Genomic DNA, 26,025 nt, shown 5'->3' on the forward strand with positions numbered 1-26,025 from the left:
ACCCACAATTCGTTAGGCAATAGCAGTAACTCTTTGAACCAATCAGATCAATTAACCGCCTTGCGTCACTTCCCCAACAGTCAGACACAGCCATGGCAGAAAGAGGGTACAGTTTCTCCCTCACCACTTTCAGGTAATAAATCTAATGATTTGATTATATTCAACATATTTATGATAATGAAACGAATGTATATTTTAGCGAATATCTAAAACTGATTCTTGAGGAGAGCGTTAGGCATATAAACGTGTTTATTCTTATCTAAGCGCAGATGCAGAGTCACTGTTGTTTGTGATGCAGTGCTGCTTTCATTCACGTGCATTAAACATAATAAATACATTGAATTAATCGCTTAATGCTTTACAGAGCGACAAATTAAACAATTTTCTAATCAAAGCACTCACTTGGCTCACTTAAGCTTTTTATTATTGATTAATTGAACAAAATAACGTATTGGCTTTACTTTCACTTTCACTGTATAATGGAAACCTGTTCCTGTAGGTGCATTTATATAACTTATGCATGTACACGAATAAACTTAGTTTCTGAAGACCATTTAATGTCTATTTATATATAAAGTACAAATAATAGAATACAACTAAAACAACAGTTTGTCTTATTTATGGACAACAGTATGTGATATTTGTGTAAAAGTACACTAATGTTTTAATTTATCCAATTTAATAGGATTATTTGCATATTTTAGCTTTTACAAATGCGTTGTGCATGTCATAGCAAAGGAAAAAGGTTAAAGTAGTAGTATTAGTAGACTTTTTTTTCTTTGTCAAACTTGTTTTAAGCAATAAACTAATATTTATTGGCTTAAATTATCACAGTATTCTTCTTTGCATAGGGTTTGTAAATATTGTGTGTGTTTTCCATTTCCAGCCCTTCTGGAAAGTTGGTCCAGATTGAATATGCTCTGGCGGCTGTAGCGGCTGGTGCTCCTTCAGTTGGAATTAAAGGTTAAAACAATATATGTTCTTATTTATTATATTAATTTTTCATGGTTTATAAAACTTGAATACTATAAATAATACTATAATAAAAAGAAAAATAAATACTTGTCCACCGCCCAGGCAAGATGTATGTGACTTTATTTCTTAATTATTTTTTTAAAATTATTTCTTTATAGCTGAAACCTGTAGTTTATTTAAGGTTTTACCATGTACTTATTCTGAATTTCATTTCCGTGAGTAACTTACAGTTAGTCACTGCTCCGTTCACTTTCATTTCATCCTGTTTTCTCTTTCACAGCTTCAAATGGTGTTGTTCTGGCCACAGAAAAGAAGCAGAAATCTGTACTGTATGATGAGCAGAGTGTGCACAAAGTAGAGCCCATAACCAAACACATCGGTATGGTCTACAGCGGCATGGGTCCAGACTACAGGTATGGGTTTGGAGCCTGCATGACCAAACACCATTTTAAAAATAATTAATGTAAAGCGTATATTCAGATTGTATTAAATGGACAGTTCTCTAAAAAATAAAATGTACTCACACTTTGTTTGCTCTTTTATAATTTTTTTCTGTTGAATATAAAACAAGTTGTTGGGGGAAAACAGCTTTTGACATTCATAGTAGGAACAAAACAAGTATTATGGAAGTTAATAGCTGTTTTTTTCCATCATTCTTTAGTAAACATGTTCGATTTTATTTTTGAGTGAACTAACCCTTTACCATCTTCAACTGGATTGTGCATATTCTTATATGTAAACTACAGACGTTGGATATGTCCTTTTGTTGTAAAAGTGTTTAATTATGTCTGCAGGGTGCTTGTGCGAAGGGCACGAAAGCTAGCTCAGCAGTACTTCTTGGTCTATCAGGAGCCAATTCCTACAGGCCAGCTTGTTCAGAGGGTGGCCTCTGTCATGCAGGAGTACACACAATCAGGGTATGCTTGATTTGTTTCCATCAGACCAATGTTATTGCTGCAAGTTTTGTTGTATGATGTATTACACCAAAATATATTGCGATAAACGATATTAATGTCATTTTATGCCACTCATTATATAATGCCAGAATGACTATATAATATCATCACAATGCAAGTACACTCTTCCAAAGAACATATAATATTTTATCCTTAAGAATATTTAATTATAGTCATTTAAACTATTTAAAAAATCAGGCATTTGAAATCAATTCAATTCACCTTTATTTGTATAGCGATTATACAATGTAGATTGTGTCAAAGCAGCTTCACATAGAAGATTATAGTAAATTGGAACAGTGTAGTTCAGTTTTTAGAGTTTAAGTTCAGTTCTGTTTAGCTCAGTTCAGTGTGGTTTAATATTCACTACTGAGAGTCCAAACACTGAAGAGCAAATCCATCGATACGCAGCTCTACAGGTCGTGAACCATGCAAGCCAGTGGCGACAGCGGCGAGGAAAAAACTTCACCAATTGGTGAAAGTGAAGATTAAAAAACCTGGCTCAGTTGGGCACGACGATTTCTCCTCTGGCTGGAAGTCAGCGAGACTCGTCTGTCCCTGGAGCATCACAGGAATCAGTCTCATGCTCTTGACTTCTCCATGACCACCACAGCAGCTGCTCAGGATACGGCCTGGTCCAGGATTATGGAAACCTTGGGATCATCTCGTAGCTGGTTTTGGATCGCATCAGTGGCGCTGCATAGTCTCTGGGGGGCCTCAGGATCAGTATCCCCAGGTGGAAATAGAAAATAAAGAGAATAATTAGCATAGCTGCTGTTCATAGTCTATTTAAACAAGATGCATGGAGCACATTCATGTATCATACCGTTATGTGTTGCATTGAGTGTATGCTTTACTAAAAAGATAGGTTTTTAATAATTTAGTTTTTAGTGAGAATGCATATCCTAAACAAAAAGAGTAAAAGAGAGACTGTGATATCTGCTACCTGTTCTATTTTTAGTTGTCAGACACCCCCATGAAAATATAAAAAGTAATTTATAGTAAATACTATAGTGTTCTTTTAACCATACTAACTCTGAAACCTCCAATAGAGATAGAAATGTTGCACAATCAGCTAAAATGCTGCTAGAATTGGTTTTTATGTATGGGTGATATATATTGCAAAAGGCTTGAGGTCATGTCCATGTGTTGTGCGATAAGTCAATATGTTGATTATTGTGAGAGACCTAACTGCAAGATTTCAAAAAAGGGCTTGATGTGCATATACCAATGTGAAAATGACATAACATGTTCTGTGTATTGTTTGTGTTTTGACAGAGGAGTTCGGCCATTTGGGGTGTCACTCCTGATTGCTGGCTGGGATGAAGATCGCCCGTACCTTTTCCAGTCTGACCCCTCGGTATGCTAAGATTTGGCACACACACACACACAAGAAAAGTGAAGGCAAAATTATTTCCTAAGTGATGTTTAAGTGATTCCCAAGGAATCTTTCACAGTATTTCCTATAAATTTTTTTATTTCGGTGAAAGTCTTATTCCTTTTAGTTTGCATGAAATAAAATCATTTTTTAAAAACATTTTTAAAGCTATTTTTAAGGTCAATGTTATTAAAAATTATATTTTTTCAATTGGCTACAGTACAAACCATTGCTTTTCAATAACTTACCTTATTAACTTAACTTTCCTAGTTAACATAATAACCTAGTTAAGCCTTTAAGTTGTACTTTAAGCTGAATAATAGTATCTTGCTAATTACTAGAAAAATATTATGTACTGTCATCAAACAAAGACAAAAACAAATAGTTGTTAGAAATTAGTTATAAAAACTTGTGTTTAAAAATATGTTGACAAAAATATTCTCTTCATTAAGCAGCACTTGCAATATTTTAAAATCAATTAAGATTTCATGTTCGTTTGAACTGAAATAACTAATTTAAAACAAAATAAAGCAAAATAACATGAAGTTTGATCTGTTTAAGGGAGCGTACTTTGCATGGAAAGCCACAGCGATGGGCAAGAACTATGTGAATGGGAAAACATTCCTTGAAAAAAGGTATTATATGTAAATGCTACATCCAAGATCTGTTTAGACTTTTTTTTTAAACACAACTTCTCATTTGCTTTTTTTTTTTCTGTTTCAGATACAATGAGGATCTGGAACTGGAAGATGCAATTCACACTGCTATTCTGACCCTTAAGGTAATAGTGTCAACTCTGGTGATCATGTATTAAATGCTATCAGTGAGTATGTTTACATGGACACCAATAATCTGATTTTAATACTATTAAGTCTACCATGTAAACGGTGCGATATATATATATATATATATATATATATATATATATATATATATATATATATATATATATATATATATATATATATATATATATATATAATTATTTTTTTTTTGTATTCGATTAAGGTTATAATCGAACTAAACATAAATTGTATTAAGACATGTGGAGTATGCCGATTTTATTGCATTATTGAAGTACTGTACAGACATGTAAACACCGCAATCAAACTTACCGTCGTGTAGGATTTTGCTGCATTTTGCGACGGAATAGTCTAAACACACATGGCTGTGTGACACTATTCTCTGCACATACAGGGTCAGTGTACAAATTCCATTAAAACAACACTTTTCCAGAAGTTCAAACTTGCATCCCATATCTCGTTTGTCATGGGGGGCATGCATGAAATCTTCCTGAAGGAAAGTGAACGTGCCAAACTGCAGTTAAAGTCGACAAATTAAAAATGAAACACATGAATCTCCGAAGGAAATGTGGATAGCGTGGTGACGCAATGATGTTATCGAATTATGTGCTGTAACATGTAAAACGGGATCATGAACTGAACATTCAAAAAGCAACTCATGTAAACACCTTAATCATATTATTGTCTTATTCAGATTAAGGCAAATAATTCGATTACAGATGTCCATGTAAACGTAGTCAGTAGTTGCGTACAATATCCGAAATGTAATTTGTATTGTGAAACATTTTGCATTTTTAGCAAGTAAAGGTATTGTTTATCACAAAAACTTGCTGTTCATTTTTTCATATTTATTCAAAACTATTTTTTTTACCAAAACTGACTTTCATAAAATGCAAGTCAATGGCTACTGACACTCTGAAAATCAAAAAACATTCAAGCAAAATTTTATATACAGGTTGCAGCATCCAGGATAAGCCCCATTTTGATGAACTGTACAACACACACATTGGTTAAAAACAAGAAGTTCACACTCCAAACTGTTGTGAACTCTCTCACGATAGTTTGTCAAGGCTGTGGATTAAACACTTTTTAGATTTGGTCTCAACTGAAAGTATGTCCCAGTAACTGTTGACATTTTATGAATCACATGGGATTACTTAGGATAAAGCCTAAAGGTGTTTGACAGCAAATTGTTAATATTTGAGTGATCTTTCAATTTAATTATACAATACACAGTTGAATACCTGTAATTACCTTTAAAACAGTGGCAGGTTGTTGTAGTGTCACTCATAACATCTCATAACAGCTAGAGTCGACCTCTCCATGTACATAATACAAAGCATGATGTTTTGTTTACTTGCTAATGCCTCGTAAATGTATTTTAGAGCATGTTTGCATATGATCACAGCGCCAAACATTATCTATGATTACTTTTGTTACAGGAAAGCTTTGAAGGTCAGATGACTGAGGACAACATCGAGGTGGGAATCTGCAATGAAGCGGGGTTTAGACGACTGACCCCGGCAGAAGTGAAAGATTATCTATCTGCCATAGCTTAAAGTCAACTTCCTGACAAGTTACCGGGCACTGACTATCTATTGTCTTCATTAGTACAACTTCATTAGTATGAGTTTGAGCAATGTTAACATATGGAGACAAGTGAAAGTTGTATTGTTTATATTTTGCTTTTCTTTCTTACCCAAGGAAAAAATAAAAGAATGTCTTTTGAAATGCTGTTGACTGTTTTATCTGTTGGAGTTGGTTATGTGTGATCAAATTACATAAAATAACTAAATGTGTAGCTAATTCTTATTTTAGCTGAATCATTCTCATCGGAAATAAAGGCTACAATATATATGGCGCCAAATACCCTATTTCAGTGTCTGGTGTTCATAAACAAGCTCACGAGGAGGTTTGGCTTGAGTCAGCCAATTCAGAATCAAGAGCGCAGCGTCACTGCTGGAGCGCCAAAAAATAAGCCGGTACACCTTTCCATTAGTATTCCTACGCAAAAAAAACGTATTTTGGCACAGATAAAAGCCTCACAGCTTTTTGTCAGTGATACGTCAAGACATTTTGCTTTTAATGTTTATATTAATGTCTCCAATTTGAATAACACATTTGTAATCAAAATAATAGATTTGTTATTTCGGTCATTCAGTGTAACGGATCTAGTTTCTCTCTCTCGCCTGCACATCCCCTGTTTGTGTCGTGTCATTCGAGTGTAAGTGACGTTTGTGGCGCCAGAAATCAGGAGGAGCGGAGTGGGTTTTCAAAACGATGCGTTATTATTCAACGTACTTACCGTATTAAAATCTTAACAAACTGTTTTTAAAACTGAATTTGACAGCGAATGCTTTTAAGGTCTTTTAAGGCTCATTAAAGATGGTGATGTTGCGCAGTAACGGTGATATGGACTCGAGCTCGGAGTTTCTGTCCCTGAACCCGCCTAAGCGAAAGTCCGCGCGGCTGAAAAAGGCCAATGATGACAGTTTAACTAGCGCCGAGGACAGTCCAGCAAATGTGAGTTAATAACTATTCTTTACACTACTAATGTGTCAGGCAATTTATTGTTTAGAAACTGTGTGAAAGGCGCACGTTAGTTCAACTAAATGGTCGAACTAAAAGAGCGCGAAGACGCTTGACTGAACTTCAACAAACGCGCTACATATTTACTCATGTAATACTAAGTGTCAATACGTTTTTATTTGTAGCACAACGTTCAGGAAGACAACGTTGGCCATTAAAACAAGCGATATACGCTTGAGTGTAACGTTATTATGCTAACTTAGCACTCTATTATCTGTTTATGTGGTAACCTACTAAATGTAAGTAAGTTAGGTTTGTTTACCTTCCACAGTTTAATTTTCACTTTTCAAAACAGTGGCGAATAACTACGCTTTAAACTGCTTCAAAAAGTAAAACAAACGATATACATCGATTATTAGGTGATACTAACGTTGGTTAGATGATATCGCATTACTAAACAATAAAAGCATACAGCAAGAGCACATTGTGTGGATTATGATCAGGATATTCTAAAACGCTTAATATGAAAAAAACTTAATCTACCTAAACCTCAACCAGAGAAATCCAAATTTCTGTCAAGCTGTACTTGTAATTAACCATAGCCACTGTAAAAAAAGCGATTCCCAATTCCATAGATGAAGTGAAAAATACCACGTTAAACCTTTCTGTCCCATTGAAGTCCATTATAAGAAAAAAGCTTAACAGGCGGGGGAAACCACATTTCTGTCAAATTTTACTCGTGACAAACACTTTCTGATGTCAAAAGAATGAGCTCTAATTTTAGTGAGTGAAAATTATAACGTTATACATTTTTCCCATTAAAGTCAGAAGGAGAACTCTTAACGTGGCTTAATGTACCTCAACAAGTGGGGCACACCAAAAATCTATCAAATTTGACTTCTGATCATCACTAACTATCAAAAGATCAACCCCTGATTCTGTAGATGAAGAGAACAATGTCACATTAAGCGTTTATAAATCCCTCATTTAAATCCATTATAAGAGCTTAATGTGGTTTATAACTGCTTAATGTCTGGAGACAATCACATTTCTATAAAAATATACTCATAAATCCTTACTGCTGTTAAAAGGACAAACTTTTATTTTAGTGTATCAAGTGAACAATGTCACTTTAACCATTCTCCCCATAGAACCCCATTATAAGGAAACAGCTTAACATACTTTACCCCAGACCAGGGAAACCCAAATGCCTGTCAAACTTTACTTGTTATTAACACTAAACTGTTATCAAAAGAACGGGCCCTAATTCCATAGATAAGTGAACAATCATGTTAAGCATTTTCTCCTCCATTGAAGTCACTAATAAGGAAAGGCTTAATGTAACTTTACAATAACTGAGGGAAGTCAAATGTTAGGAAGTTCATAAAATCTAATTGTATTCATGATAGATTAACCCTTGCTGTCAAAAGAATGCATGTCTTTGACATCCTTACAGCTGCATAGGGGAAAAGGCTTGGCAAAATATTGTTCACTTCAGCTGTCAAAATGGGGCTCGTTCTTTTGCTAGTAGTCAGTGTTAATCACAAGTAACATTTGATAGAAATTTGGGTTTCCCTGATCTGGGTTAAAGTACATTAAGCTGTTTCCATATAATAGACTTCTATGGGGAGAATGCTTAAAGTGATATTGTTCACTTAATACACTAAAATAAAAGTTGTTAAGTTACATCAAGCCACATTAAGCTTTTTCCTAGTAATAGACTTTAATGGGGAGAAAACGCTCAACGTGATGTTTTTTTACTTAATCTATGGAATTGAGATTCATCCTTACAGTAGTTAGGGTTAATTACGGGAAAAGTTTGACAGAGTTTCTGTGGTTGATGTTTAGGCACATTAAGCTACGTTAAGCTTTTTTCATGTTAAGCATTTTAGAATGTCATGATCATAATCAACACAGTATTCTTCTTGCTATATGTTTTATTGTTTACTAATGTTTACTTTACTTTAATTCTTTTATAACACATTCTATCAGCTTTTATTATTTTATTTTATTTTTAACCATTTTTATTATTGTTTTTATTTCTCTTATACTTGTTTCTTTATTTCTGTTTATGTAAAGCACTTGAATTGCCACTGTGTATGAAATGTGCTATATAAATAAACTTTGCCTTGCCTTACCTAATGCAATATCATCTAACAACTTTAATCTTTTAGTTAGATTTACTCTATCTTTATGTTTTGAAATATAAATTGCTTAACATTACAAAGTCAACAGTATATACCGTTTAACAATAATCTTCAAATGGTTAGCTGGGCGACATGGCAAAAATGCAATCTCCATAATTATTTTCCATATTGAATGATAACAATATATATTTCGATACAAGTTTATGCTTCCAAATTTAAAAGAGTATCGCAACAATGACTAAAGCCACAAAAATTAGAGGGTCTATTAAATGACATAACATTTTCGGATGATAAATATTCGGTGGCTAAAAATTCAGTACATCTCTAATATCAACACACTTTTAGATTCCCATTGTTGCACATTTCTGCTGTGTGATTGGCTCTTAGATCAATATAGAGTAAAAAATGTCCAGAGCTTATCATTGTTATTGACATAAATTTGATCACAATTCGATATAATATTGTTATTATTCGGCCCGCCCTACGTGACACATACTTTTATTTTGTGTCCTTTTAATTCTTGCTTGGTATAGTTGATTTAAAACTTTGGTTTAGATAGTTGGATAAAGATATAGCATGTCAAATGGCTTGACGCTGCCTGTAAAATTGTGAATGTGAAATATTTGTTGGGTTTTGTCTGTAAAGGAGGAAAACAGTGTGCGGAGCAGAGCTCGAAGAGGAAGACATGTTGCTTTTGCTGATATGAATGGACAAACTAGCAAATCCCCTCCAAAAGATGAGAAAAGTGGGAAGCATTTAAGGTGGGAGTCCTAGTTTAATGACTGTTATTGAATAAGTGTAAAATAATAAATCTGTTGTTCTGTATTTACTGGATGTTTTATTTTTTGGGCTGTCAGTTTTATTGGTTATTCAATCATTCTTTCATAGGAAGTCTCCAAGACTTCAGGCAGATGGGGAGAGATCGGCAGATGAGCACACAGGTGGGATTGTCAAGAGTATCTGATAATTGCAGTTATGTTAGTTTTATGCTTACTAAAATGAATTAATTCTTCAGATGAGGTGGACTCAACTCCCACATCTCGAAATCTGCGTGCTCGGATTCAAAGGCGAGAAGAAGACGACAGTGCTGTGAGGCGTAGTTCCAGAATAACAAGATATAAGCTTGACACCAGGAAGCAAGTCGGGTCCTCTATGACAGACTTATCACAAAGTATGCACTGATATAGAAAACACTGTGTTGTATTTCTGTGTTTGTTTGTCATTTTACAATCTTTTCCCTTTGATGAAATCCATATCGTAGATTCACTTTGGACCTTTATATTTATATTCGGATGGTTCCTGGTGCTCAGTTGCTGTTTTTATCTATTTTAGTACTGCAGAGGCTGTTCTTCAGAGATGGATGACATGCAGAAGATGCGTCGTAGGCTGAGGAGCAGAGACAGTGAGGAAGAGGTGTGTCATGATCTTCATCACTGACTCCTGCTGTACAGCTTTGATCAGCCAGGACTTTAACTTTTTATTTTCTTTTTAGAATTTGAGAATTTACTCTGGAACAAAGAGAACGAGGATAACAAAACCTTCAGTAAGAGCACAAGAGGAGAGTTCAGACAACCAGGAGAATGGTAATAATTCTGAACCGGGAACAAAATACTGCTCATTGCTGAACCTAAAGTTTTTCTGCCTCAATATCTAATAGTGATTCTGCATTACTGCTAAATATACCCCCCCATTATTTTAAAGTAAAGTGTATTTTTAGCACCAAAATCTATTTGTTTACTTCAAGAAATTTAGTAAGATAATAAGTAAAATTTGTATACAGCACAAAAAGCACAAGCAATGGGTCAATCAGGGTAAAGGCTGATTTGTACTTCTGCATCAAGCGCACACGTATGGTCTGCTGCAGCGGTCACACACGCCTCACCGTACCTGACGCTGACTCTAAATTGGTTTGCTTGGTAACCTTGATGAGTCTGCAGTGCAGAGAGCAGCAAGCCGGTTGGAGCAAGTGTTTACAAGTGTCGAGTCCCGTGAAGGAGCACCATATGGAAACCTTTGTTTTATCTTTACCTTATGATTAAAGTTGCTGTACACCCGCTGGCTCCTGCCTCTGAATGAGCGAGTTTAGCTACTTGTACATTTAAGGTAGCATAAAAAACACCTGAGAAGAAACGCATAGGAAAATGTTTAAGCCAGGTATGCGCCGTGGTCACATTGATCACTTGATGCAGAAGTATAAATCTGCCTAACCCTGATAAAGGCAAGTGTTGCCAGAACACGAAGGTGCTGTTTTTAAAGAATATCCCTGTTAATAAAGGCTTTAAAAAACATTTCACTTTTCTAGTGCCTTGGACTTATGATTTTGTTGTTTATCTTTATGAATCCCTTATCCAAAAAGCACCACACATTAAATACAGCTGAAGCGCCGTTGTTAGATTTTGGATTCATTGGTTAATGTTTGAGGTGTTGGTTGTCATGAACTTGAATTTATTTCCCAGAATACAGTGATCAAGAGGAGGAGGAGGAGGAAGGTGAAGGTGAGGAAGAGGAGAATGATGAGGGAGATGCAGATGAGGATGAGGATGAAGATGAAGAGGACAATGGAAAGCGCTATGAGTTCAGACAAAGAAAAGCTGTTGTGCGTTACCAGGCACCTCTTAAGGGTTAGTGTTGCAGTCGATTAAAAAGATCATGTTCTGAATATTCAGATTAAATGCACATATCCCTGATTCAGATGCATTTAGATCATCTTTTTCTGTGTGTTCCATGCATTTGTTTCAGCATTTCATTTTTGAATTTATTTTTATTTTATATTACAGAGCCAAAAAAGCAGAGCATATTTTTAAGCGTCACTCCACCCCACTACGACGAAGTTATCCATTCAGTTCCTCAAGTCCCAGGAGACCATACAACAACAGGAGGAGTACAAGGTCAGTACTAATGTTTCTCTCCATATGATTGTAGATTTTAGAAAATATAATTGTCATAGACTTTGGCCATTTTTGAAAATGAGATTAAGAAAATTGGGAATCTTTATAATCCTGATCATCATTTTGAGTCTTGATTCGTGTTTGAAAGTGTGCCGTGATTAACACCCAGTCATGATGCTGTCATGTATATTGCTAGACTGACAAGTAAGTAAATAGTTGTTTATGTTTCTCGTGCTGTAGTTCAAGATGGAGTGAGGGTGATGGGTAAGATCAAGTTTTCATATGGCCTTACAACAGCACAGGTGGAAAAATTCGAAAATAACCACACCTATATATATATATATATTTATTTATTTATTTATTTATTTTTTTTTTTTGCACATTGCATAGATGTTTCAAAAAGTGGTGTTGGGCTGAAAGGGCTGGTGGAGCATTTTATGGAAGTTTTTACTTCTCTTTCTCGAAATGTCATTACAGTTGTTTAAAAGAGCTTTTTGGTTTTGTCATCATCATCTCAGGAGAAGACATGCAATTCACAGTAGTGACTCTACCTCATCCTCTTCTTCTGATGAAGAGAAATTTGAGAGACGGAGAACTAAGAGTCGTAATAGGTCAATAAACAGGTAATTAGTTCTCACTGGAAGTTTTTACCTATATCTATAGGAGCTGTGCAAGTTGTAAGTTTCATTATCTTTAGATATTAGAAGCCTTGTTGAGGGCAATACCTGGAAACCTTTTCTTTTTCCTGAAATGAACTGTAATCACATTACCTTTTGTAGATGCCTCCCTATGAATTTACGAATGGACGATCTGTTGGGAATCCACAAGGACAGGATTAAAATCGGAGCAAGTCTTGCAGATGTTGATCCAATGCAGATTGACCAAACAGTACGTATTTGCCATTTGAGTTGCAAGAATGGTAAAAACCTTTTCATTTACTGTTGTGACTCTTGTGTACAGGTGCGCTTCGACAGCATTGGGGGTTTGGGAAAACACATCTCTGCACTGAAGGAAATGGTTGTGTTTCCTTTACTCTACCCAGAAGTTTTTGAGAAATTTAAGATTCAGCCTCCAAGGTATGCAAAGCAGTATTAGTAAGGGTTTACGTCTAAACGTCTATTTGAATCCTGAATATTCCCCTTGACAGAAATATTCCCTTTATTGATCGAATGTTATGTGTTTTCAGGGGATGTCTGTTCTATGGCCCTCCTGGCACAGGAAAGACTCTTGTTGCTCGAGCCCTAGCAACGAGTGCAGTCAGGGTGAGAGAAAGGTGCTTTCTTCATGAGGAAAGGGGCAGACTGTCTGAGCAAATGGGTGGGCGAGTCTGAGAGACAGCTCCGTCTCTTGTTTGACCAGGTATCAATGTTTTATTTGGAAAATAATAGGTAATTAACTGATGCTTAATTTGGTTTTACAAGATTAAGAAGAACTTTTATCTTTTATTTTGAAGGCATACCAGATGCGTCCATCAATTATTTTCTTTGATGAGATTGATGGTAATTGCACCTGTTCGGTCCAGCCGGCAAGACCAGATACACAGGTGTGTTAATTTCTGTTGTTGTTTTTTTCCCCCCTAATGGTCTTCTCTTTTGTCCTATTATAATACTCTTTAATTGTTTCATTGTTGTGTAAAGCTCCATCGTGTCCACTTTGCTGGCTCTCATGGACGGGCTGGACAGCCGTGGTGAAGTGGTAGTTATTGGTGCCACTAATCGCCTGGACTCCATTGATCCTGCACTCAGACGGCCTGGACGATTTGACAGGGAGTTTCTCTTTAACCTACCGGACAGAGAGGTGAAATTTTGAGCCTCATTCAGTGTTATTACAGACTGCAAATCTGTATTAATTTTGTTTAAAGATTTTTTTTAAATATTGTTGCTGTTTTGTAGGCTCGCAGAGATATTTTGAAGATCCATACCAGGCACTGGGACCCGCAGCTTCTCTGATGCATTTCTTGAAGAGTTGGCAGATAAGTGTGTCGGTAAGTGTGTCTGCCTCTCCTGTTCCACTATGTGAATCACCTGTTAAGTACCCTCTGTGCATAGCAGCTTACCTATGTCTCTGCTTTCTCAGTGCCAAAACAGACGCTAGTGCTTTCCAGCTACCTCCAGGACTTTGTACTGTCGTATTTGGGTTTTAGGTAGCATGTTATGTAACATTCTGCTGTTCTAGTACTCTCACATCTTTAGTACTCTCAAATTTGACTTTTTTAGTGGGCCTTCAGACAGTCTCATTCTGTTCACAGTCGGGTGGTTCTTATCCAGAATGAACTGCATTGTTATACTAGATCATATGCCCATAGTTAACATCCTGACTTTCTGTGCTTCCAGGTTATTGTGGTGCAGATATCAAGCTGTGTGTGCGAAGCAGCTCTGTGCGCCCTCCGCAGACGTACGCCACCATCCCAGATCTATGCTTCCTCCAGAAGCTTCTTCTGGTATGTGGAGTCCATCTTGTGAGTGGCCGGGACTTCCTCTCACCATGGGGAAGATCGTTCCAGCTTCTCAGAGGGCGGTGGTCTCTCCAGCAAAAGCACTCTCACCTGTTATTAAACCCCTTTTGAGTTCTCCCTCAACAACGCCATGAAGATGCTGCAGAGACTCTTTCCTCATGTAGAGCAGGGGACTCAAGAAGAAAAGAGACACTGGTAAAGACAACCTATTTTATTACTCTTTCATATATAACGTATGTAATAAGCAATCTGAACATTTTAGCAATCAACCATGTTTTGAGTTTTTCTGAAAGTTTTAGTTTAACACTACTCCCAGTTTAAGTAAAAATCAACTGTTTGAATATTATTAACCATGCAAATACATTTGTTCTATTCTAGAGAATGTGTCTGGGATCTTGGATGATCTGCTACAGAGTGAGGATGAGGGGATCCTCCACGTGCACTACTAATAAAGGCCAGAAGAACACTGGACCGGCTGTGTCTGCTCTTCATCTGAACAGGTTAGAAATACTCCTGTTTATATCTGATTTCACTCACTGTATACTGGTTGGTGTTCACAGGAAGCTTTGTTGTGTGATTCAATGTAGCACAACAAAGATTTGTTTGAAGGAAGTATGGAACTCCTCTAAATACCCTCTGTAATAGTTTTTATTATGCCTATACTAGGGCTCGTATATTGTATTGGAAAAATCGGAACATTGCAGTATTTTATTTTGCCGTGATAATGAATACAATATTACCAGGGGGCCTCATGTACAAAGACTTGCGTTGAATTCATACTAAAACATTGCATACGGACAAAGCTGTAAATATGCGTACGGAGTAAAAAAATTCAGATGTATGAATCACAGCATACGTGGAATCCCATGGATATTCTCTTTGTAAATCCGAATTAACGTGAAACTGAGCGCACGTGCACGAGCACAAAACCCCTCCCTGCCTCCTCCCCCTGATAAATATGGTAATGACTCTACTTTGGCAAAACCAAACAAAAAAGCAATAGCAAAAGCAAGCAAAAAGAGAACTTCACAGAATGTGAATTGGAGGTGCTCCTATCGGAGGTAGACTGCAGAAAAGTTTGTCCTCCGGAGTTAATAATAACAAAAGAAAAAAAGAGTGGGAGAGTTTAGCTGACGCGGTTAATGCAGTGGGGGTCCTGAACATTGCACTGTGAACAATTTAAAAAAGAAATGGTCCCATGTAAAGGTGCAGGTTAAGAGGAGAACAGCGGTGCACTGTCAAAGTGTGGACCAACAGGCGGGTGCCCTATCACCCGCTCAACAACTGACCGAGTACGCTTGGAGCCTCATCCCAACCATGCTGTTTATGAGGATGAATTAATAAGGGGTAATCAAGGCCACCCATGCTACAATATTTGTTAAGTGCATTTGAGCATTAGGGGATGTGCACAGTTTTTCGATTAATCGAACGCATCAGTAAATAATTATTTTTAATAAACATTTAAAATAATAACATCTTAATTTTTTAAAAATCTTTAATAAATCCAATCCTGCAATGTGACTATTGCAAATACACACATTGCGATATTGATGCTGAAACAATAGTTCAGCCCTAGCCTATACGCATTCATATTGGGTAAAAGAGTGACATTTGAACTGTTACCCAAAAGATTGAATAAAAACAATAATAAAATGTAAGCAGTAGTAGTAGTGTTAAGTCATTTGTACAGATTGTATAATTGTAAAGCATTTTAGGTTTGGCTAAAAAAGATGGTCCTTAGAAGTGAACACTTTTGATTTCATTATACTAAATGAAAATAGTGAGACATAGTATTCAGCTCTTGGTATAACTGGAGTCATTGCTGTACTTTGTTTAATTTTTGTATTCCAGAAGTGCTCTGCAGCAGCCCACCTCATTCAGACCAAGACTGCTGCTCTGTGGGACTTCAGGCTCTGCTCAGACCTCTCACTTGGCGCCCGCTATTCTTCACACTCTGGAGAAGTTCACTGTTACACACTTGACGTTGCTGTGTTGTATGGAGTCAGTTCAGCAACCCCAGAGGAAGCTTGTGCTCAGGTGAACACAATGTATTTATATTAGAGTTCAAGATGCTCAGAAGAATTTGCGTTATTAAGTGAAGTATATTTATAAACTAATTTTGAGCTGATCTATGATTGTACACGTCTGGGCCCACATTAGTCTATGATAGATTCACCAATCAGATGATTCCTCACTCATTATAAATAACGAGTGGACTTTTTTTGTTTTTTGTGTGGACTTTACTCTTTCTCCCCGTGCTTGCATGTGTTTTCCCTGGGTTCCCCGGTTTCCACCCACAATCCAAAAAACACGCAACCTAATTAAATTGAACACACCAAATTGACCTCATAGTCAAGCTCCTAGCAAGCCATATATCTCTCCTCAGCCATCCCATATCTGTCATCAGTCAGGGTAGTCTGAGCTCAAACTCCTCTTATGCGTTGCTAACGGGAATGAGCCCAGGGCTCAAGGATCTCATAAGCTCAGGGCTCTCTCCCGCGACAGCATGCCAAACAAGTAGTTCAAGTGTGAACTCTTGAAATAACTATCGATCTGTATTGTGTATATCAGGTTTTCTGTGAGGCGAGGAGAACCGCACCCAGCATTGTTATATCCCACACATCCAGCGCTGGTGGACACTGTGAGCCCCACTTTAAGGGCTACATTCATCAGCCTCCTGCAGGGACATCCCATCATTCTGCCCTGCTCCTCCTCGCTACATGCAGCTTTCCTCATGACGCACTCTATACTGAGGTAATGCTTGATCTGAAGAAACAGTGATGGGGCTTGTTTGATTTACTATAAGAAATGCCTTTTCATTTGATTTCTTGTACTTTTTTATTATTAAAAGGTGCAGGATCTCTTCCATGTTGAGTATGGTGAAGTGTTTGATGTTCCACTTCCTTCACGGGACGAGAGGCTCAGATTCTTCGAGGATCTTATTTTAAATCAAGCTGCTAAAGCACCAGCATCTAAAAGAGAAGCAGGTGAGATTTTTATGCTTTTCACATTTCAAGTGGAGCGTTTTGATGCACACCTGTGATAACACATATTCTCTCTCTCTCTCTCTCCCTTTCAGTCCGCCAGGCGCTAGAGGTGTTGCCAGTGGCTCCTCCGCCTCCTCCCCGCCCGCTCACTAAGCAGGAGCTGCAGAAGCTGGAAGAGCAGGAAGAGGACACGCTCCGGGAGCTCCGTCTCTTCCTGCGAGATGTCACTAACCGACTGGCTCAAGACAAGCGCTTTAAAGCCTTTAGTAAGCCTGTGGACACTGAGGAGGTAGGCAAAGTTTTCAGTCTCACAGCTAACATTTTTCCAGCTGTTGATTTAATGCTGAAACAAAGGTGTGTTTTATTGTGACAGGTTCCCGATTACACTACTGTCATCAAGCAGCCTATGGACTTATCCACAGTTCTCAGCAAAATTGATCTGCACAAGTATGAAACTGTGGCAGCTTTTTTGCACGATGTGGATCTGATTTGCAGAACGCCCTTGAGTACAATCCAGACAGAGATCCTTCAGGTATGTGAAGCTTGAAAAGGTAAAAGGTAAATATTAAAATACTAGAAAAATCTGATGTTGTAATATTTATTTTAATCTAATATCTATCGCAAGATGAATATATTTCAGATAGTACATTTTCGTGTGTCTGAATGCTTTAAACCCTTATGAAAAGCTTGCATAGTCATAGTCTTAGGCCTGTTTCACACCGCAAGCGCGAGCAGAGCGTGTTTTTTCAAGCGTCCATGTTAACAGGTTAGAGCTTTCATACTGCATGTGGAAGCAGCGCGAGTCGTGAGCATCGCTGAAGCAGCAGTGGTTTCGGCACTGGGTCTATCACGCTCAGTGCATTGATAAAGACCAAAAACACATTGAATGACAGTAAAAAGTAAAACCCAATGAATGCATCGATAATATCCACAGATTGTTAAGCATAAATAACACTCCTCATAGAGCTTGAGAATCATACAGTTTCTTTAGGATCTATATAATTTGTAAAATAAAGAGTTGTAGGTTAAAGCATAGGGAGGAAGTTGCCATGGGCCTCGGTGCTGATAAGTAAAAAAAAAAGAAGTGTGTCTATATAAATATATAGTGTGTATATCTATCTGTATAGTGTGTATATTTCTATATCTCAGTGTTTCCTCTAGGATTTTTTCCAGCGGCAGATCTACCAACTAATTAGAGTGTTATTTCAATGACAAATGTTGTGAGCGCAGTATTACAGGTCGAGATCGCATTTATATAATACGAGCATTCTAATCTCTGCTTGCGCGCCGATTTCCTCTGTTCGTGCACAACTTTTTGCATGCCTACAAAATTACACTGCTCAAGTGTGTGGTTTGTGCGTGCGTGCGTGAGAGACTACATAGAATAGACAGAGACAGATTGATCTGTGCAACAGCGGGAAAGGCAAAACACCTGCAGGCTGCTTCTGCTCTCCTTACGTGCTGCTCGTGCTTGTGGTGTAAAACAGGCGTTAAAAACACATGCAAATGATAAACTAAAACTCTATTATGGTTAATTTTGTAGTGACTCCAACAAATTTGGTGTGTTCTGAACTGTTTGCTCCTGGTCAACTATAATCACAACTCAACATTGTGCAATCTTGCGATGTGACCATATCGGATGTGCACATTATGATATTGATTGTGATGCTTGTTTTGTAACAGATCGGCTCATCAGACACCGTGCCTGTGCTCTCAAGGACACGGTGCATGCCATAATCCGAGATGAACTAGATGAGGACTTTGAGAAGAGCTGCGTTGAGATAAAGAGTCTCGGAGCAAACGAGGTTTCATTCACGCTGCATGAGATTGTACTTGGTTCAGTGTAAGACTGTGGCCAACACTCAAATTTTTTGTTTTCCTATTCAGGCTCTAGCTCATCACGCTTTAACTCCTGCCTACTACCATGTGCTGCCAAAGGTGTCTGCTACAACAGAGCAGAAAACGAGTGATCCGACACCCAGTAAAGAAACTACTCTGTGTCAGCACAAGCTGTGATTCACCACGTCAAGCAGGAATGAATACAGGTTACTGACAAAGCTGGCATCAGCACCATAAACATACTTTTACTCGTAGTAGGATTTGATGTTTTGACATCTGTAAATGGGCTATATCCGCAGCTAGTGTTTCTTCACTTACCAATAAACTTCTGATATAATCAGTTAGACTCAAGCCTTCATTTAGTTGGTCAAGCGTAAACGAGATAAAAAGCTGTTTATGCGCACGCACCATCAGGATCAGTAGGCTTGCACAGTAACTCCATTTCAATACTGGAGTAAAATAAATGTTCCTATTTTAAAGACATGGCGCAGAACAATGGAGTTTAATGCGGTGTTTCTTGTACATTCTGAGACCCACTATATATTGTATATCAATCAGGCAGTGAAGATCGTTGATTTTTAAAGAAAACAGACCGTAAAGCACTTGTAATGATTTTGTAATGACATACAGTTCATCGGAAATGTTTAACACAGGTTCCTGAAAGTTAAAGGTCCTTCTGGATATTTCTGCATATACCCTATTTATTGTGAAAATTCTTTCATTATTTGCTCACCCTTCACTTGTCACAAACCTGTTTTGAATTTCTTTCTTCTTTTGATTGAAAAAATGTTGGAAACCTGTAATCATTGACTTTACTAGTATTATTTTCTTGTTATGGAAGTCAGTGGTTACAAGTTTAACATTTTTAAAAATATCTTTTGTTTAACAGAACAAAGAAGTAAATGAGGAGTAAATGAGTGCATTTTCATTTTTGGGTGAACTAAACCTTATGAGTGTTGATACCAGTTTAGAAACTACATTATAATAGTTGTTGTTGTTGTTGTTGTTGTTGTTGTTTATTAGCCAATGTTTTATTATTTATTTTTGTATTTGTTACAACCAGCTCAAAATTGTAACATAAGAGAGACAATGCAGACGAGGTAATCATAAAGAGAAATGATTTTAACAGGATATTTACAGCAACCAAAGTCAGTATAAATGGAAGTCAGTGGTGACGAGCGTGTGCATGGTAGTGAACTGAGGCTCATGATCCAAAACGAAGTATAAAATCAAAATGACAGCCAGGGAGGTGTCCGGTTAATCGAGCTCTTCTCTCATGGCAAAATTGTTGAACTCTTTATAGGCCTCATATAATGGGTCTCAAGTGAGATGACACAACCCACAAATCAGGAACCACCCAGACTGCAAAATCTCAAATAGAACCAAAACAAACCAGGTCTAACATGGGACCTAACAGTATTGTAAATAAATATATGCTTTTAGACTACATGCTATTTTTGATATTTGAATATTAAATTATCTTTTACTATTATAAATAGTCAATAAATATTAATACTAAAGTAAAATATAAATCAGTATGTTTACATGGACACCAATAATCTGATTGAATACGACTAAGACAATACTCTGATTAAGATTTTACCATGTAAACAGCAAATTTTTATATTTATATATTTAATCTGATTAAGGTTTAATTGTTGCATTATTGAAGTGCAGTACAGAAATGTAAACACCTTCATCAAACTATTACTGTCATGTAGGTCTTTATAACTGGATATTTCAAACACACGGCTGTTTGACACTATTCTCTGGACCTATCGAATCAGTGAAAATCCACAGACACCTACATCATGAAATGTGGAGGGTTTTTTTTTTCTCCTATGCGGTGTGCGGTATCAATTCTATTTAAACAACAACTCTTCCAGCTGTCCTTAATTCCAAACTCTCATTCAATACCTCAGTTGTCACGGGGCATGCATGAAATGTTCTTGAATGAAAGTGAAAGTGCCAAACTGCAGATAAACCGAAAAATGTAAAATTACACACCCAAATTACATGAAACTCAGGAGGAAATGTAGATAGTGTGGTGACGCAATGATGTTCATCGAATTATGTGCTGTAATATGTAAAACGGGATCATGAAAGGAACATTTAGAAAGCAACCCATGTAAACACCTTAATCGTATTATTGTCTTATTTAGATGAAGACAAATAATTTGATTACTGATGTCCATGTAAATGTAGTCAGTGTTAACAGTTAAAATCCTTTAAATGTGTATCCAAAAAAAATTAATTAAAAAATGCATATCTTGCCAAGCAATTTAATTAAAAGTTCTATAATAATGATCATATAAATTGTGTTTCTTATCTGTATCATTCGATTTGTATAAACAATAATTGAGCTCATTTTATATACTATCCACAGCTTCACAGATGAAAAAGAAAAGGAAAAACCGCTGGAAAAAGGGCTTCATCAGCAAAAAGAAGTGCTCACATGGGAACTCTAAAGAGAACTCTAACATTGCAGAATCAGGGGATGAAGAGGAGGATGAAGAGGAAGATCCGGAAAAGATGAAAGCTGTTGAATGCGAGACAATGGAGGTTGAAGAGCCCACAGCATCCACTTCTATAGTGCAGAAGATCAACTTCGTTAGTGTGGAACAGGAAGATAATGCTGCCGCTTCAGTGGACGAGGTCATGAATGTTGAGAGTGTCCAGAATAATGCTGCCCATCTGCCAAATGATGTCCAACCATTAGATAACAACGAACCTAAGAGAACAGAGCCAAGTGCAGAGGATGACACAGAAATGGGTTAGTAATAACTAAAACATTTTGCTTTTAATCTAGCAGTTGTAGGCTTTATGTGAATATGAAACGGTAAAAACAGAGTATCCATGTGGTGTTAAATTGTCTTAAACAAAAAAAAAAAAAACATTTTAGGGTCTTAAGGTCTTAAATTCTCTGCAATATTGTGTTGTAGGTCTTAAATCATTTAAACGGGTAGTAATTTTCCTATATTCATGTAAAGCTACCCAATTATGCCAACACCCATCCAATCACTATCATTTCATTTTAGTAAATAAGTTATTAAATAAATTTGTTAACTTTTATTAACTCTATTACCAACTCTATTTATTTTTCTATTTATAAGCATATGGTTTATTTATCTTCCTTGCAGTAACGTTTGTTTTATATGTTTTAACTGGGCTATTTAAAAAAAATCCTTGGTGTTTAGCCTTGCGGAAGTCTGAAATTTTATTCATATTGGTCTAAAAAGGTCTTGTCTAAAATTTGACTTCATGAAACCTGTAGAAACCCTGAGAAAAGCGGCTCTGTAATTTGGATTAGAGCTTGAGTCTTTGGTCGAGGTGTCTGAGAAAGGATTGCTGAAGAAACTTCTCAGTATCCTCGACAAATGAATCACTCCCTCTGCATGCTACACTTGGGTCATATAGGAGCATGTTTAGTTGCAGATTGAATGCCTATGAACTACAGAATACCACAGGAAGTCATTTATATCTGTGGCTTTCAAACTTTATAACTCTTATTCTTTAATTAAGGATCTGAGATGGTGTGGACAATAATTCTTTTCGTTTTTACAATATCACTTGATTTATAATTAATAATATTAGCAATTGTTGCTTAATGTGCATTTGTTTTTTTTGCCATTGTATTTCCTTATGATGTTGCCTCTGAACAAAAAACCTCCTTCAGGATAAATAAAGATTTATCTTGTCTGTCTTAACTTTTTCATAGGTTTTTCTGAGTTCAGACCGAGGCGGTTGACGAGAGGTTTTAAGAGTCAGGCTGAGCAGCAGAGTCTCATTAGTGTGGATGCTGCCATGAAGATCCTGCAGCAGAAGAACATGCCTCTTATTGTTGACCACAACAAACTCAAAGTAATTCTCACCATTTTTTTTTACATCATTAACAATAGTTCAAAATAAATGAGTTTTTTCATCTCATTTATGTAGTGTTTGAATGTGTTTTCAGTCTCTTGTTTTTGTCCTCTATTTAGGAACTTCTGCAGAAAGTTGTGGACATGACAGAGGGATATGAGGTCAATCAGTTGGAGAAACTTTATGCTCTACTCTGCCAGAGTATATACAGACACAGGAAGGATTACGACAAGACTGCACTTATACAGGCATGTTTAATGCACAAACACTAGGGGTGTAACAGATCACGGTTAAGCCGTACTAATCACAACCCATGGTTCGGAACACACGTGACCTTTGGATTAATAGTTTTTTTTTACTGGTAGATTAATCCTAGATTTGTAACGATCACAGAGAGATCACCTCTCGCGTCATTCAAATCACATGTATGAAAGCATTTAGGCTTTCCTGTAAAATCAGGGTATCTTAAAATCAGGGTACCAGGGGTCTTAAAGTCTTAAATTTCAAAAACAAATTTTTAGGCCTTAAAAAGTCTTAAATTTTCAGAAATATATCGTGTTGTAGGTGTTAAATAGTTTTAAACGGGTCTTAATTTTAAAACTTGTCAAAGTAATGTTACCTAATCGGGCCGACACCTATCCAATCATCAACAATCTATCTAAATTTACATGTGTATATATATTACATTTTTATCGCAAAGAGACGATTATTTCACAACAGCTGTTAGACATTTTACAGCAAATTTGTTTAATTAAATTCCCAAATCAGGAAAAGAAAACTAAAAACAATTACACTATTCTTCATGATAATGATAGCAATATATTCCTTTACACAAGCTTCCAATTAAACAAAAATTTACGGAAGAAAGTATGAGTGGACATAATATTTATAATGAAAATTAAGGTTTTATAATTGAAATGCACAAGGTTAAATAGGACTTGTACTCCATTAATTTGGAACAAAAGCAAACAAATATATATGTGTATATATATATATATATATATATATATATATATATATATATATATATATATATATATATATATATATATATATATATATATATATATATATATATATATATATATATATATATATATAATTTTTTTAAATTTTTTTTTTATATATATATATGATTATTCGTGAAGTTTTCTTCATAATAAATATACATTTAACACTTTAAAATATGTGGTTAAGAACTAGTGTTTAGCCCCGTTTAAGTCTAAAATCTTATTCATAATGGTCTTAAATTTGACTTGATGAAACCTGCAGGAACCATGAAAATAGAATGATGATGGAAGTGGTAGGTTATTCGGGATGTAGTGGGTTTCTTAGGTTTTAGAAAAGGTGTTTTCTGTGACTACTTGTTTAGTCTACATTAATGCATTCAGTCTAAGCTGCACGAATAATCAATAAAAGATCAGAATCTGAACACCCACGCAACATAAATTATCAATGATGGTGATTAGCATGTTTATTAATTCTTCGAATCGCTGCATTAAAATCTGTGTCTGAAAAACGCAAAATTCTAGAAAGAGATTCAGTCTTGAGTCTTTTGAGTTAATTATGAAGTAACAAACAGTCAAATAATACTGACTGTCAAATAAAGTACTGAGATAACAGTTTATATCAATCCAGAAAAACAAACAAACAAAGCGCTCAGCGGTAACTCCTATTTGGTCGGTGCTCTTTAGGTAAGGGATTCATCAAAACAACAACAGGAATCAGTCCAAGGCACTCGAAAAATGTAAAAAGCAAACACTTAATAGAAATTTACATTTTCACATTTTTTGAGTGCCTTGGACTGATAACAGTTTACAGTTTAGATAAAACCACTGATGTTTATGGTAAATACCCATCATATGGATTAAACGACACTCAAAAATGAAAGACGTAGGCAGCAATTACATTATTCCCACTGAATAATACTTCAAAAATGATCATCTAGCAATGAAACATGAGTGAACAACTGAATCATTTATTAAAAATGAGACTAAAAATAAATACGGATTGTACAAATTATAATGTTAGATTTCTACACTTACATCATCAGCAACAGTAGTAGGAACAGTGAATTTTTCACAGTACTGTATATTTTAATATTTATTTTTATTCCACTGATTAATTCTTCATTTTATTTTTAATAAAATTGCAGCTTCTAAGTTGTTTGTTAAAACCAAAAGTTTCTTCTGTAAATGACATTTGTCTCCTCGCCTTTTTGGCTGATCCGAAAAATGGTCCGATCTGTGATTAAAAAATAAATAAATAAAAACATGCGATCCAAATTGTGAGATTTGGGATCTGTTACACCAGTTAAAAAAAAAACAACATAGTTTTGATTTACATTTAACTCATAGATCTCAAACTCGATCCCTGGAGGGCCGCAGCTCTGCACAGTTTTGCTCCAAATAATCAAGGTGTTCAAGACTACTAGACACTACTAGATCAGCTGTGTTTATATAGGACTGGAGCAAAACTGTAGAGCTGTGGCCCTCCAGGAAATGAGTTTGAGACCCATGATTTAACTGATTGCTATGTAGCTGTCATTTAGTGAATTGCTTTATTTGACTACTTGTATTTTCTGCATTTTAATTGTATATTTGTATTTATTTCTTTTGCAGGAGATGACAAAGGAAGTCGCAGAGTTTTCCTAGTTTACCTTTTTTAATAAACTATACATTATATTTCTTAAACTGGTCCATAAATTATATTTTGCCAATTCTTTAGTTATGTCTTTGAGTGTTGTGCATACTGAGTGCATATTAAAGCCTTTATCACAATTCTCATTGTCTCATGGTTTTCATGCTAAACAAATAGATTTGCTTTTGCAATAAACATCTAATGTGCTGTGCATGAAGTACTGCAAGAAGTTGGGTGCTGAGATCACTTGTGGTTTATCCTGTTCTGCTTCAGATAAATGTAAATTATCCTAGTAGGAAACATTAGGAAAATTCCACTTGATTCTGCTGAAGAGATGCATGTTGGTCACATGACCGCACGCTCGCTCTGATTGGGCAGCTTCGTACTTCGCAGGTTCTGCGTTTTTATAGTCCGTGCGCTAATTTACTAGTGTAAAGTCACGTTTAAAGTTATTAAGTATATTCATCGCACTTAAACAAAGTCCTATGTGAGTGTTTTGACCCACATATCGTCCAAAAGTATTGTTATATCGCCGGTTTTACGTGACGACGGGGAGTCGCCTGGCGA

The 26,025-nt window shown here is 36.2% G+C and overlaps 1 protein-coding gene and 1 pseudogene across 1 annotated transcript; both read left to right on the forward strand.

Moving 5' to 3' along the window:
- The first annotated feature begins 68 nt into the window (after nt 1-68).
- On the forward strand, nt 69-5,843 carry psma2a (proteasome 20S subunit alpha 2a). Its single transcript, XM_056474705.1, has 8 exons — nt 69-133; nt 887-963; nt 1,256-1,388; nt 1,770-1,892; nt 3,210-3,291; nt 3,871-3,944; nt 4,033-4,090; nt 5,555-5,843. Exons 1-8 carry the CDS (start codon nt 93-95, stop codon nt 5,669-5,671), a joined length of 705 nt encoding a protein of 234 aa, XP_056330680.1. The 5' UTR covers nt 69-92; the 3' UTR covers nt 5,672-5,843.
- Nucleotides 5,844-6,379: 536 nt separating this feature from the next.
- LOC130243052 (ATPase family AAA domain-containing protein 2-like) lies at nt 6,380-25,598 on the forward strand (annotated as a pseudogene).
- Nucleotides 25,599-26,025: the final 427 nt, after the last annotated feature.

The sequence above is a fragment of the Danio aesculapii genome, chromosome 16, assembly GCF_903798145.1.
Source record: "Danio aesculapii chromosome 16, fDanAes4.1, whole genome shotgun sequence".
NCBI classification, from domain to species: domain Eukaryota; kingdom Metazoa; phylum Chordata; class Actinopteri; order Cypriniformes; family Danionidae; genus Danio; species Danio aesculapii.